Genomic DNA, 16417 nt, shown 5'->3' on the forward strand with positions numbered 1-16417 from the left:
ATGAATTATCAGTATTTAGTTCTAATATAATCTTAAAGCAATCCTAATTCTAGCTCACTTTTAATTATAGTTTTTCATAGTTATCAAAAGTACCAGGATTCATGTGTGACGTCATGCTGTTTCTAAATTTCATAAATTCAAATGTAGCATAACGTTTGCCTTTTCGCCATCGTATGTGACGTCATTTTTTTTAATTGCGTCGACGCCTGGACTGATTCTGGTGTGTCTATGCTGTATTGAACTTGGGATCATGTATTCGGGTTTAGTTTTCTGTAATAAGTTAATACTTCAGTTTCATTATGAATATATATATCTTTCACATTCATTTGTTAAAATTTACTGTTTGCAATAGCATGAATCGTTCTATATAATAGTGTTCTTATCCCGGGCATAAAAACAATGCCGTATTTAGCAAAACCTTTTCAACTTTTAATCTTCAGTGCTGTACAACTTTGTACTTTTTTCACTTTCGATCTTGTATATCTGGGCGTTATGTATTCGGGTTTAGTTTTCTGTAATTAGTTTTTACTTCAGTTTCATTATGTATATCTCTTTCATATTCATTTGTTAAAATTTACTGTTTGCAATAGCGTGAATTGTTTTATATAATATGAATGTTCTTATCCTGGGCATACAAACAATGCCGTATTTGGCAAAACCTTTTCAACTTTTGATCTTCAGTGCTGTACAATTTTGTTTTTTTTTCACTTTCGATCTTTTATATCTGGGCGTCACTGGTGAGTCTCGTGTGCGTTTTGGCGTATTGAATTTTAAACCTGATGCTTTTTGTTATCTATTAATCATGCTTTTCTTTTTTCTAATATGTTCTGCTTTTTATTTGTATTGTAGTCCTGTAATATTTTGTTTTCATTTCAATGTTATATTTAACTGTGCCATTAAAGTGCGAGGTTTGGCATGCCATAAAACCAGGTTCAACCCACCACTTTTATTCCCCTTTAAAAGTGTCCTGTACCAAGTCAGGAAGATGGCCATTGTTATAATATTGTTCGTTTCTGTGTGTGTGTTGCATTTTAACGTTGAGTCGTTTGTGTTTTTCTTATTTTTGAGATAAGACGTGGCACGGTACTTGTCTATCCCTCATTCATATATTTGTTTTTGATGTTATATTTGTTATTCTCGTGGTGTTTTGTTTGTTGCTTGGTCCGTTTCGGTGTTGTGTCGTTGTTCTCCTCTTATATTTAATGCGTTTCCCTCGGTTTTAGTTTGTTACCCCAATTTTGTTTTTTGTCCATGGATTTATGAGTTTTGAACAGCGGTATACTACTGTTGCCTTTATTTATATGGATAATTGCATCGTTAGCACTCTCTTGTGTACATTTTTTGCCAGATTAGTAAGACACTTATACTATTAGTTTTTATCACCAATGTTTTAGAAGAGTTACAAAAACAGCACCGATCACCTATTTTTAAAGAGTTATACCCTTTGGAAATATTATTTTTTGTGAAAAATTGCAATGTTTTATTACGTTGAACATGTTAAATGTTGCAGAGTTATCAAAAGAAGCATTGCCTACATAATTGTTTTATACATTTTATTATTTTATTACATTAAAATTAAGAGACGTATACAAATAATATGAATAAATAGTTACTTTTAACCCACCATTGCTTTTAAATATCTGGTACCAAGTCTGAAATATTGCAGTTGTTCGTTTATATGTTTGTTGGCGTTTGTTTTTGTTGCACTTTAGTTGATCCTCTGTTTTCCTTTTATAATTGATATGTTTCCCTCGGTTTCAGTTTGTAACCTGGATTTGTTTTAGCTCTATCGATTTATAACTTTGAACAGCGATATACTACTGTTGTCTCTATTTATATTCTTCTTATGGTTGTTAGATAATTTTAAGACATATAGTCTAAAATATGGGCATAATGCTGGTACAGTGTAACGAGTCCATGTATTATTTATTGTTCGTTAATGCGGGGTTCACACATTGCCGATTATTGATCCCGATTGAGATCAGACAGCAATACGACACGAAAAGTGAAAAAGTCGGATTAGTATCCTCAATTATCTGGAATGTCCTATCATTGTCTGAACGCATTCGTTTTAGTTCGTAACAGATTCCTACGGATCGGGAAGGGTCCGAATAGTTCGGCAAAGCATCCCGACAGTTAGGTGCGTCCCGTAACATTCGGGGCAACTCAACCGATTTTGTCTATTCGGATTACAATCGTGGCTATGTCGTTACAGATTCTGCTGTATCGGATCGAATTCCGAACAATGTCTTGTGTATTCTGGACGGTGTCCTGTGGAACGGGAATGATCCGGAGTAATTTTTCATAGTTGTTTTTCTGCCGATTGAGTCCAGATTGCATCTAGATCTTGTCGATTGCGAACCGTTTTTTGCCGAAACCGTTCCGAAACAGTCCCGTTATTAATACGAAATTCGTCAATGATACCCACGTCAGAGTCCCGACAATTACAGAATACAATACGACTGAGACCAGACAAAGTCGTTTACAATGCGATAGAGCGGACTATGATAGGATTACGTTCCGACAGTACTTGATCATCCCGAATATGCCGACAGTTTCCGAACGGATAACTTCCGTCAGCGTCGGTTCACTGTCCGGTCACTGTCTGATCTCAGTCGGATAACATTCGGTAGAGTCGGGACGCAGTCGTGACAGACTCGGTCGAATTTTACCTGGCGAAAAATACAAATCGGATTAGAAGCGGATTCAGAACGGTATTATCGGGACTAATTCGCTTAGAAACGGTTGAATATCGGTGCTTCCTGAATACAATCTGATTGTTGTCGTGATCAAATTATTTTTTTTACAAATTTTAATTTAAGTTTGAATTTCCATCCACGATTCACAGGATCTTGATCGGACTTTTAATAAATTTTAATCGGGAATGGTCCTATTAAGAACGGTAGTAAAAATCGTGAATGTGTGACCCCAGCTTAAGGCTTTTTTGCAATTTGGATATACGTTTGATAATGATATAAATTAAAGTTGATAACAGGAATTTGACAACTTTTTTATGTAATGCCTGTCAATATTCTATTTATAATTGATTTAAATTGATGTGATCAGTTGTATAGTCCATTTACGTATTGGTAAATTGCAATGCAATATATGTTTTTTTATTACCCCGACGTAGTAGAGAGGCTTTTTGTTTTACACTTGTGTGACGGTCGGTACGTATGTCTTGTGTGACGGTCGGTACGTATGTATGTCCAAAACTGGTTATATCGTTCTATTACTTTAATTGGTTTAAAACAAATGGTATGAAACTTATACACAATACGTATACCACAAATACAACTTATACCTTTTTAGGTTATGCCTGTCAATATTCTATTTCTAATTGATTTATGTTGATCTGATCAGTTGTTGTGCCCATTTGTCTTTTTGTACATTGTAATGCAATATATCGTTTTAATGACCCCGACGTAGTAGAGAGGCCTTTAGTTTTACAGTTGTGTTTGTCCGTCGGTCCGTACGTACGTACGAAATTGGTTTTATAGTTCTATCACTTTAGTTTGCCTCAATCAAATGTTATGAATCTTATTACCCCGAAATTCCCATCATTGGGAATTTGGGAAGCGTAACTTTTACCATTCTTGAGTTATGTTCCTTTATATGTTTATTATGAGCAAGGGCGTTGTCTATGTTCCATGGACATATTCCCCATTTCTATTATCCTCTTTTCCCCTGACATTGTTTTTTTTTCCTATAATTTAAGTACAAAATTTTTTTTTTTTTTCTTCAGAATACAATAACATGATGAAGAGGAAAAAACGGTCTACCATGCTGAATCGTTTAAATCGTTTAACGGGTGAAGGTACCTACGAATCGTATGACATGCGCTGTATGGTAACTGGCCAGTTCGCCGTCGGAAAATCGACTCTGGTGAAGCTTTTAGTTGGGGACATCATTCCCAAAGGAAGACATCCTACAGATGGAATCTCTCTCCTTGAAGGTCGATGTGGTATTGATGTCCAGACAAGAGAATGGGTTCTTATAAATCCAAGTAAGAATTGAAATACACAAAATGTTTTGTTTTGTCCTGTCGCATTGGAGGGATCATTGAGCGTTGTCCGTCTGTTCTTCCGTTCGTAGATTATGTGATGTTCAGAGGTATATCCAACATAATTTAAAGTACTCTTATTTCAGTTTGTCTCAACATTATGTTATGAAACTGACTCTCAATGGTTATTACCACATAACACAGATCATGGAGATCAATGTTGAATGTTGGTGGCAACTCTTTCGCTTTTTACAGTTATGCCAGTGAGTTTTGGGATAATTGCGTCAAGGGGAGGGATTTTTTAAAAGGGTTCATATTTTTTTTTCCAAAATATTTCAAATTTCTAATTTTTGAAAAGTTTGAAGAAGAAATATTCACTTGCACAGTATTGCACGATAGATTTTAAAGATCTTTGACCACATTTATATAGTGTCAGAAACCTATAGTATGTCATAAATTTTATCACAATCCAAATTCAGACAGTATCAAGCTTGAATATTGTGTCCAAAAATGCCCCCAACTGTTCAGGGTTCAACCTCTGCGGTCATACCAGGCTGCGCTCAGCAGAGCATTTGATTTTTTTTGGAAGGGGGAGGGTTTTTTTTTTTTATTATTGTATTTTTTGTATTAGAAATATGTTTAAATTATGTAAATGCAATTTACGAAATATGCATGCAAGCCATAGATTTGTTGGGCATTTTGGCATGGCCTGAGCTGTTGGAATTGAAATTGTATACCAAGTGCTAGCCTTATTTTCAAGACTGTCAACATTAAATCAATCATGGTTCATTAAGCAGCCGAAGCATTTTAGCATTTGTTACTGTTGTGTACTCTTGTTTTTAATTTCAATTTTAACTCAGTATACACATAGGTTATTATACATGTGGAATTACGTGAAGGTAAATTGTAACAGTCAAGTACATCTGCGGCATGTATATTTATATGTATAGAATTTTATTACCCTCTTATGTACAAAGTGAAAAAAGCACTTCATATAAAAATTAGCATTTATATTTATCTTTTTATAAATCTATAAAGTGATGTGGTTCTTTTTTCATACAGAAACTTATAATGCAATGGATGTTGTATACAATAAGGTTTTAATGACTTCAAGAGAAGAAAAGGACCCTCATCCAAAAGAAAAGTTGGAACAACAACAAGCATCCGATACAAGTCCGTCTGGAAGTAAAGATGATGAAATGGATAATCCAGGTGTTCTACATCAGTCACAAGCTATTGCATTGCCTCTCCCATTAAACACATCAGTTAATGTCTCCAACCAATCTTCAGCAGCCATAACGTTACCATCTCAGGCGTCCTCCATTGTACCTCTATCACGACAGCAGCTGAAACAGAAAATGAAAGCAGAGATGACTAAAGATGAAATCAGAAGAAAAATGGAAAAAGTTCTGAAAAGTGGAAAATACAAGATGAAAGTGGGACGACTTATTTTCTGGGACTTTGGTGGACAGTATGTATATTATACAACACACCAGACCTTTATGACCTACAGAGCTTTGTTTCTTGTTGTATTTGATGGGAGCAAAGGATTACATGAACAGATTCCTGACGTCTTGTGTTTTCCAGGGCAGCATCTGACTCCAACACCAGCAGGTAATATAATAAAACTATTCATTACATGATTGTCAATTTGACCTATTCAGACATTCTACTTTTGTCTTCATAGATGGCTATCCACATGCAGTCCTATTTGAAACATTCTGATTTTCTTACTTTTATATGATATTGAAATTAATCAGAACATATCATTCAGTGATCTGCCCATTATGCATCACTTTTGAGGAATTTAACCATTCTAAGACCCATCTTACATCGACATTACTGTTTGTCCGATTGTCTGGCACAAGTGGACATAGGCGTCGTACAAGTAGAATCATCATATTAGTTGTTCGACGGGATAAGTGAAAAATCCTTGATATAAAACATATAAAACTTTCAAGACTTACAAATCTCTAAAACATAAACTATTTCTTATGGATCATACGAATTCTAAATTCATTGATGGAACCAGAGGGTGTAATTAAGGGGAGGAAAATCAATGATAAAACATGCTGTCAGACAGAAGCTTTCATATCAAGTGATAAATCCAGAGAGATCCGGGTATGTATTAATCAGATGAGGTTCGCAAGGTATTTTTAACCTGATGATATGGGCAGTGATCATAATTGAATCCATCATAAATTCTGAACATGATAGTGACATTGAGTCAGAGAACTTACTTTGAAATGGCAATAACCTTCAAAAATAATAAAACAATTTTTGAAGCAATATTCTTTATATAGTTACAGACAAAGAAGACATGAAATTACTACCATCATCAGATACGCTAAATGCCAAAAATGTGCGACTGTGCATGTAATCAATACATAAGATTTTTAACCTTGACTTTGAGCAAGTGATTTAAAAGGTCGGTTATTGAAATTAAAAACAAGTTAATTTTCTTACAACTTTTCTCCGAATGAACAAGTTAATAAAATGATAATTAAGAGGCCTGCACAGACATACTGGACCCATATTTTATACTGGCTATTTCAGAAGTAATCAACCACAGAAAGCCAAGTATTTCTACTTGAAATCAATATTATGATCAGTCTTTGCTTTAACCCCTAAATGCAAAATACTACGTGCTGACGCAACAAATACCATTTCTTGGTTTTTGGTTTGATCTTACCCGGTGTCATATACAAAATTAAACCCCCTTAAAATTGAATCTGTGTTGAATTTTCCAAAGTGGGAAATTAAACCCCCAATAGACAATTGACCTCCCCTCTGTTTTTTTCTTTAAATGAATGTCGGGTGTACATAAGGTAAAACATAATAATTATATAAAGTAGGTTAAGACGCTATGACAACTTGAAAATATGAGGCCTATATAACTCAAGGGGGTTCAAGTTTCCATGGCTGAGTAAAAGTGTTTAAAATATTTCTAACATGTTCTATTTCTACCAAGTGCATACTCATGCATTATTTAAATATAACACAGCTGGAATAGCTAGAACAATTTGAAAATCTGAGGCCTATAAATGAAGGTTCAATTTTTCATGGCTGCGTAAAAATGTTTAAAAATATTTTCTTACATGTTTTATTCCTACCAACAATGTTCAAGTACTTAATAATGCATTAAAGTCATTTGAAACCAGTTTCTTAAAATTTTAATGTTATCGAAATTATTGAACAAATGCATGCATTTATACTAAACTAAGGCTTGCATGCAACTTTTAAAAAAAAAATTATGAATCTATGACATATTACCGACAATTAATATTTCATTCAGTGATTGTTGATCACAAGCTAATAAACTTTTAGGTTTTTGCTGAAGTTTACTGGACTATGACATTGATAAACAATAAACACAGAGCACGTGCAATACGTGACAAATAAGTGAATTTAAGGAGCCATGACATTCTTTTTTTTATATTTACCGTGTGTTCCCATTTGTTCAACTTTTGATTAACAGTTGTTCAATGATTTTTTGTATTAAATTTGTTCTTAAATAATCTGTTATTATTATTTACCTTCTAGAGCACGTTTGTTTTTATTCTTTCATCATGGGTTTCTCCTTACACTTGCGTTGTGTGGTGGACGAAGGTATAACGAGATATCTTGTAGTTAAGGTCACTGCATACAGGAAATATTGGCGAATTAGTGTCTGGAAAGTCAAAAATTCCATATCGATATATTTATGAAGCTTTTGATATTATAAAGAATTTTCCTTTAAAAAAAGTGCACTTTCACTTCTTTAAGTAAAACTTATAGCCATTCACGTTTTAAAAACATATTCATTTTTTGCTCACCTGGCCCGAAGGGCCACGTGAGCTTTTCTCACAACTTGGCGTCCGTCGTCCGTCGTACGTCGTCGTCCGTCGTACGTCATCGTCGTGATCCGACGTGGTCCGTCGTCGTCCGTCGTCGTCCGTCGTACGTCGTCGTCGTCCGTCCGTCGTCGTCGTTAATTTTTTACATTTTGAACTTCTTCTAGAGAACCACTGAATGGATTGAAACCAAACATGGCATGAATGTTCCTTTTGAGGTGCTGACCAAGTGTTGTTACTTTGTAGCTGATCCATTATCCAAGATGGCCGCAAGCGGGGAACTAAATCTAACATAGGACCCTATGGGAAATGCATACAAATGACTTCTTTTAGAGAACCACTGAATGGAATGGAATCAAACATGGCATGAATGTTCCTAATATGGTGCTGACCAAGTGTTGTTACTTTGTAGCCGATCCATTATCCAAAATGGCCGCCAGCGGGGGACTCAGTTTAACATAGGACCCTATCGAAAATGCATACAAATGACTTATCTTAGAGAACCACTGAATGGAATAAAACTAAACAAGGCATGAATGTTCCTTATGAGGTGCTGACCAAGTGTTGTTACTTTGTAGCCGATCCATCATCCCAGATGGCAGCCGCGGGGGACTTTGTTTAACATAGGACCCTATGGGAAATGCATAAAAATGACTTCTTTAAGAGAACCACTGAATGGAATAAAACCAAACAAGGCATGCATGTTCCTTATGAGGTGCTGACCAAGTGTTGTTACTTTATAGCCGATCCATCATCCAAGATGGCCGCCAGCGTGGGGCTTAGTTTAACACAGGACCCAATTGGAAATGCAAACAACTGACTTCTTTTAGAGAAGCACTGAATGGAATGAAATCAAACATGACATGAATGTTCCTTATGTGGTGCTGACCAAGTGTTGTTACTTTGTAGCCGATCCATTATCCAAGATGGCCGCCAGGGGGGGGGGGCTTAGTTTAACATAGGACCCTATGGGAAATGCATACACATGACTTCTTTTAGAGAACCACTGAATGGAATGAAACCAAACATGGCATAAATGTTCCTTTTGAGGTGCTGACCAAGTGTTGTTACTTTGTAGCTGAACCATTATCCAAGATGGCCGCCAGCGGGGGACTTCGTTTAACAAAGGACCCTACGGGAAATGCATAAAAAATATTTATTTTAGAAAACCATTAAATGGAATGAAACCAAACATGGCATGCATGTTCCTTATTCGGTGCTGACCAAGTGTTGTTACTTTGTAGCTGATCCATCATCCAAGATGGCCACAAGCAGGGGACTTAGTTTAACATTGGACCCTATGGGAAATGCATACAAATGACTTCATTAAGAGAACCACTGAATGGAATGAAACCAAACATGGCATGAATGTTCCTTATGAGGTGTTGACCAAGTGTTGTTACTTTGTAGCTGATCCGTCTTCCAAGATGGCCGCCAGTGGGGGACTTTTGAATGAAATTAAACATAGCCTTAATGTTCCTTTGCTTATAAGGGTTGTGTTGTCACTTTTAGCCAAATTTTATATTTTTTATATGAGTTTAAAAAACCCAAGTAGAATCAGGTGAGCGATACAGGCTCTTGAGAGCCTGTAGTTTTTTTAATTTGAAGTTTCATATGATTTTAAGACTTTCATAACTGATTTATATTTTCCGTGGGTTTCTTGCCCAGCCTGAATTAATTTCGTGACCGGTGCTTAGAGAAAAGTTGCAACTTTTTGTTATTATAAAACACCCATGCAACCACGCATCCCATATTGCATGATAGGACCCAACACTAGAGCAGTTAGTGTTTGGGATGGTCATCTTAAGATGCATTACTTTAATGTAATCAAATATGAACATTATTCATGTATAAATTGATATATTTATATTTCAATTCTTCATCAATAGATCTAGATATTATGACAGATAATCAAATATGAACATTATTCATGTATATATTGATATATTTATATTTTAATTCTTCATCAATAGATCTAGATATTATGACAGATCTGACATCATCAGGTAGTGCGGTGACTGAAGGCAGATTTTTTTTAATTTAATCTCCCCACCGAACACACACCTATATAATATATCATTTGAAAGAGGAAATCGTGTACTATAATAATATGCCTGTCGTCAGGACTTGGTATGGTCACACTTTTTTTAAATTCAGGTCAAAGGTCATATTTAAAAATCTGTGAAAATTTGGGAGGGTTACAATTTTGACGTTTTTTTCTATTTCTAAACTCTACCTAAATACAAACGATACTGTTTTGGCTTTAGTTATGTTTGTTTTTATACATAAACCTTAATCATTGAGATTTTTTTATCCAAAAAATTCCTAAAACGACATTTTATAAACAAAACTTCAAAAATCAAGTTTTCAACCTATAAAATGTTTAGAACATCCTAACCTTATGAAAAAAATCAATTTCAGGTAAAAATCAAGTGTCATGCAGGACAATACTTTAAAATCATTTTTTAAACTTTCATATTGGGTGAGGTATCAAACCAAAGCAATAGAATTCTACAGTCCTATGACCTCAAATTAAATTTGCGAATGCTTCAGTTTTTGTTATCGACTACTCGTTGCTTTTGTTGTTTTTTTCTCACAATTATTACTGCTTCCATAGTATTATCTGTTGTTATGTTTTCTAGTCTGGTTAATATCTATTACATTGTAGGTTTTGTACCTTTATTCCCCCTTTTTTCTTCCTTGCAACATACCACAAAATTCAAAAGTATTCCATATAGAAAAAAAAAGATGTGATATGATTGCAAATGAGACAACTCTCCAAATGAGACCAAATGAGACATAAATTAACAAAAAAAGGTCCCGTACGGGCTTCAACAATGAATAAAATTCATACTGCATAGTTTTCAATTCCCAAAATGAATAATGTAAAACAAACGAAAAATCTAACGGCCTGATTAATGTACAAAATAAATATGAAAGAAACAAATATAGTATAAAGAAACAAACACTGCGTTACCGTCTCGTGACTTGAAAAACACATACAGAATGTGGCGGGGTTTAACCTGTTCAAGGGTGCGCCAACACTCCCCTGAGCTGTGTTTTTGGACCTTGTGTTCAAGTGCAATAAGCTTTATACCAAATCAACCGTTATCTCCATCATCTTCATTTTCATCAACCGTCACAAGACATGTTTTGATATTTCTACACATTTCACTCATGGCCACAGGTCTGCACATAATAGATTCTGCTCAAAGCAAACACGTTATTTTGAGTTTTTCTTTACAGTACATACAAGGTATTGTAGGAAGTCCGAAGACATTTTCTTCCTAAAAATAAAATACCAGCTTCAAATCATCCATATCTATTCATCCAAGATTAAACAGAGATTTAGGAAGGTGTGATGACATTCATTTGCTTGTCTGCAAAAATCCTAGGGAAACAATATACCTTGAATTCGCTCAATTTCATGGTTTGCAACACATTAGATAGCGTCGTACTTTACTTTAAGAAGCATAAAATCCATTGGCATTCATTGTTTCAACAAGGTGTTTTGAACCAAACTCATGGTACATTTGTAAAGCAAATCATGAAAAGGGGTAAAAAGAAATTAGCCACACAAACGATTGACTCAACAATTGCTTAGCATTTATGCAATTTCTCTGGTGCCATTTCCAGAGAATAGTCTTGGCTGTATTCAGTTTCATCGACTCATCATAAAATGAATTGCAATAAATACGAAGGCATTGACCATAATGACTGAATTGAAGAAGGAAGAGACCATTCGTCCGAAGTTTGGTATTCTTCTGTAAAGTTTCAATGTCTTTTCTAAGTAAACTTGCAGCGGAATGAAATATCTGTCCGTTATTCGTGTCAATTACTTTTGACATTGAGATTTTGGGGTCAGTTTTCAATTGACTAGCAGATGTTATGGCATCTTAAATAGTTATTTTGCCACTAAATATTATGTTATATTTGCCTTGTTAAAGATGTTTGACAACTGAATTTCTATAGAAAATCAATGCGTTAAGACTGCATTTTAAAAGTAGAATATTTTAAATAACATTCAGCCGGAAGAAACGATCTATATTTATCAAGTAACGGTACCGGTGTCATGAGGAATGACCCTTAAATCGTTGTCAATAGTCAAAATAAAATTGATAAAAGCAATATCGAGATCTCAGATATCTGCTTCCACAGGTTGGGATTTTTTGTGTGTTTTTTTTTCGTTTTTAACAAATAATTTTATGCAACCAAAATGACAGAGTGCTTGAAGTTTAAAAGATGGACGGGAAAATATTTCAACTTTTAACTTTATCTGACACGGATAAATTAATATTAATACGCTCATCTGATTCAAACTAAAGTAGCTTTTGATCTTTCTGAAATGTTTTGTTGCAACAAAATATACAAGCGCTCTAGTTGAACGACTGCATTCTAGAACGCGTACAAATATCCGAAACTGAGGAACAACAGTCCGATAATTGTATATCATCATTAAATATCAGATAAAAGCTTCCTCGCTTCAAAAGGAGGAACAAATATGTTTACTTGTGTAACTTTTATTGCATGAACCATGATAAACTGCCTGCACGGAGTTCTTCAAATTAACAACTTTCGCAAGCAACATCTTGCTGTTCAGCTCATCCAATCTTTTATTCAATGCAGATACAAAAATCGACTTCCCAATACTGGTAAATTGACTGTATATAAAGCAATACATACAACTTAACGACTTTTGTCTTTCTATGGACTTAATGGAGTTGCAACGGACTTGAAATATCACGGAATATTTCCGGAAACTATCCGTCAATTTTTTAATTTTACAATGAGACTTTTTTGATGTTTTATAAGTAAAAAAAACATAGAATATAAATATATACAAACAAAGTATGTGGCATATATCAGTGCAATTTAATTGAAAATATGTGTATATGATAGCGAAAAGGTAGTTATTTCATATATCAGTTGAGAGCAAATTATTGACTAATGCACAAAATGTGACGGAAGGCAAGTGATTAAATTCCGTGTTGAAATTGAAGTATTTTACTTCATTCGTTTTTCATTGATTTCTTAAGTTTTTTTCATATTTTGGTTCCGAAAGTTTGATCACTCATTACTGTTATGACATACTATATGCTTAACATATTATGGGATAACTTTTATTACTACTATGAAGAAGAAACTAAAGTTTGTGTCTGAATACAATATTTTGACATATAAAAAAGCGTCAGGAAAAATTATTTCAATTAAATGTAAGCAGATATACACAATTTTTCATTTTGAAAAAGGGGGGTTGAAACTCTCCAATACACTACTAGTCATTAAAACGACTTTTTAGAAAAATGTGACCGTACGAAAATCTGACGACAGGGCAAAATTTATAGAAGACATATTTCTCTTTAAGGTAAGACCATTTTTAGCCGTGTGTTATTTGGGGAGATTAAACTCGCGATCTAGACGACTTTTTACACTTCTGTCACCGCACTAAGGGGTCCAACTGTTAATTATATGTTTCAGTCTATAACTTTGATCTAGTAAGCATGTCTTCCATACTTTTATGTCTGTTATATGCAACTATAGGTGCAACATTGAAAACTTGTACACATTCTTCGTCAAACTGCATTAAGTAAGTGCCTGTGTTTCATGATACTCTTTTTTTATTTTACGTACATATGGGTCATATTTAGTTATAAAAATCATGCTGTAACCAAAGAACGCAAGCACAGATCACCAAAATAACCGAAAAAGAAGTACAAACGATTGTTCTAAAAGAGATTTCTCTAATTTTTTAGCAAGAGAATGAAAATTAATGTCGCAACCATGCTTGATCGTTAGATTTTGTTACTTTTTTTTGTTCAATGTTACAAAAATGTTGATATTTAGATGTAATTTGAATACGTAAGTAATGTAATTCGTTATGTCCCAGTCTGTTTGTTTATCCGAAAAGTATTTTTTGTCATTTAAACACCGTTTATGACAAGTCCAAAGCTTTTTTCTCCCATAAATTGACCTGATTAATTTTCATGTCGACCGCCATTTGTATTGATGAAAAGACAACTCTGTAAATCTACGAACGACTACTCGTTTTCATTGTACCATGGATACCACAGATACATTGTTAATTCTAAACGCTGATAAGATTGTAATTAATCAAATTAGATACGAAATAAATTTGTTTTTATTTTCCCAGGTATAGATTGCAATACTTTGCAAAAAATCAAATCTGCCAAAAAAATAAGAATACTCTGCTTAAAATTTAAAAGAAAATGTTAAATTAGTTTCAGCAAAGGCCAATTATATAATGCTTTGGTTCAATCAGTCCATGTTACCCTCTTCTAGAAGAAACAAGCAGAATAGGTATAGCTGGACAGGATTATCATTTATAAATAGATAAATGACCAGGATCAACCATTATATACAAGTACATTTGTAGTTGGTTTTTTTCCTGTCAAATGTTAGTGGATTTGCTATTTGCGTAAGTTTCAAGTTTTAAAATCACTGAGTGTTAAAAAAAAATCAAATTACCATTTTCATTATGAAAATACTTTAATTATGATATAAATACATTGGTGATGTGAAGAATTTATCACTTACAAAATGGATTGCTACATTCATTTATTTTGTACACACATAACATGTTTCATCCTTTCTCAGTAATTCAGTGCAGTTTCATTTTCCCATATTACACAACTTTAAAATCTGATATAAACTTAAGCAAATTTTCCCCATTAATCAGTGTACTACAATTTAGTTTGAGAATTCGATAACTAAAGTCTTTTGATAATGCAAAACTTTCAAAATAAGATTTTGTATTATATTTTTATGTTAAGTTCAATGAATGATTTGGACTTAATGTTAACTGAACAATACTTATTGGAGCCATTTCAAGGTTTTCTGAAGATACTAAATAATACTGGATGTATTGGTAAGCTTTGTCAAAGCCAACCCTATTTGAAATGTAGTCAACAATAGCAGAGAGGCAGTTAAACTCCTTTCTTGCAAACTGACCATCAACATTTACAGCATATGTAACTTAAACTATACTTTTATTATGTATAGTTGACAAGACTGATACATTTTTTTGTCCTTCCATGACACCTAAAATAAAGCACCTTTTTGTCTGAACTGTAAGAATCCATGAACTAATATGTTTACAGGCTTTTTGCACATAATATCTTTTTGCAGACCAGCCCTCCTGGTACAAACTGTACTACATGCAGCTGTTTCATAATCTTCCTACAAGTCTAAATAAAGGGTAGGGGATGTAAAAAGTTATTTATATAAACATGATAACCCTGACCAGTAACATTTGGTCCTTCTTTACAGTTCTTCAATCTTATACAAAGGATCAACATTTTGTTCACTTTGTTTAGGTTCATTTACATGGTCAGAGAAATGAAGGTACCATAAAATATGGGTATACCTGTCTCTGGTGATTGTAGAAGAAAATATTAGGGTGACCTTTATTGGATCTGTTGACCAATACAACTTAGTAGATAGTTCGGGACTTATTCCAATTTGGTTTGCAAGACCAAGAAATGCTTTGATTTCTGGTAATTTATGCTCCAAGGCATTTTGTTGTCATTTGGCCTTTGCTGAATGTTGTAGTCAATATAAAAATAAGGAGATGAGGTATGATTGCCAATGAGACAACTATCCACCGAAGTTCTAATAAAGTAGATGTAAGCAATTATCGAAACTTCATCAATGAGAAAAACGCATACCATATAGTTGGCTATTTTAATGTATAACAAAACAATTAACAAAAAACAACTATGACAGACACGAACCAACTACAACCACTGAACTACAGGCTTTTGACTTAGGACAAGCAACAAGCTATAAAGGGCCCCAAAATTACTAGTGTAAAACCATTCAAACGGGAAAACCAACGGTCCAATCTATATAAACAAAACGAGAAACGAGAAACACGTATATATTACATAAACAAACGACAACTACTGTACATCAGATTCCTGACTTAGGACAGGTGCAAACATTTGCAGCGGGATTAAACGTTTTAATGGGCCCAAACCTTCTCCCTTTTTCTGAAACAATAGCATAACATCACAATATAGAAAAACATACGATAAAATATCAATTGGCAGACTTAACTCAATCAAAAAACGTATGATTACACAATGAACGAATAAATTTGATCTGCGATATCTGAATACACAAAACATGTTTGTGAGCCCTAGACCCTCTCCTTACCTGAGACAGTGGTGTAACAGCACAGCATAAAAACAAACTACCTGGTATAAAAAAAAATCAGTTGAAAGCATAGTAATCAGTTTTGTTGATTATGTATTCAAGAAATGGATCGTCCACTTAAGGTTGCAAGAAATCAAAACCATCATTTTCAGCACTCATGACACGACTTGGCCCAGTATTGCCAAAAGGGGTAAATAAAGGAGGTAGACCCCTTTCAAAAATATTAAACCCATTGTGCCATCCATGACCACCATCTCCTCTCTCATCAATATACACCCCCTGCTCCCCTTCATCCTCATTATCATACTACTTATAGTCCCCCTCACCGTCATCTCTTATCCCCTGCATATTCAGAACAATTCTTCATCTTTCTTCAGAAGCTAAGACCTCTTGTTCAGCATTAATT

General features: G+C 34.2%; 1 protein-coding gene across 1 annotated transcript in view; it reads left to right on the forward strand.

Moving 5' to 3' along the window:
- The window catches only part of LOC134699524 (uncharacterized), a 62813-nt gene that overhangs the window by 13094 nt on the left and 33302 nt on the right, over positions 1-16417 (forward strand). The window contains exons 3-4 of the mRNA XM_063561121.1: positions 3746-4006; positions 5066-5617. Of these exons, the coding sequence (XP_063417191.1) occupies positions 3746-4006; positions 5066-5617 (813 nt within the window). The remainder of the gene's footprint in view (positions 1-3745; positions 4007-5065; positions 5618-16417) is intronic.

Source organism: Mytilus trossulus, unplaced genomic scaffold (genome assembly GCF_036588685.1).
Source record: "Mytilus trossulus isolate FHL-02 unplaced genomic scaffold, PNRI_Mtr1.1.1.hap1 h1tg000070l__unscaffolded, whole genome shotgun sequence".
Classification (NCBI taxonomy): Eukaryota; Metazoa; Mollusca; class Bivalvia; order Mytilida; family Mytilidae; genus Mytilus; species Mytilus trossulus.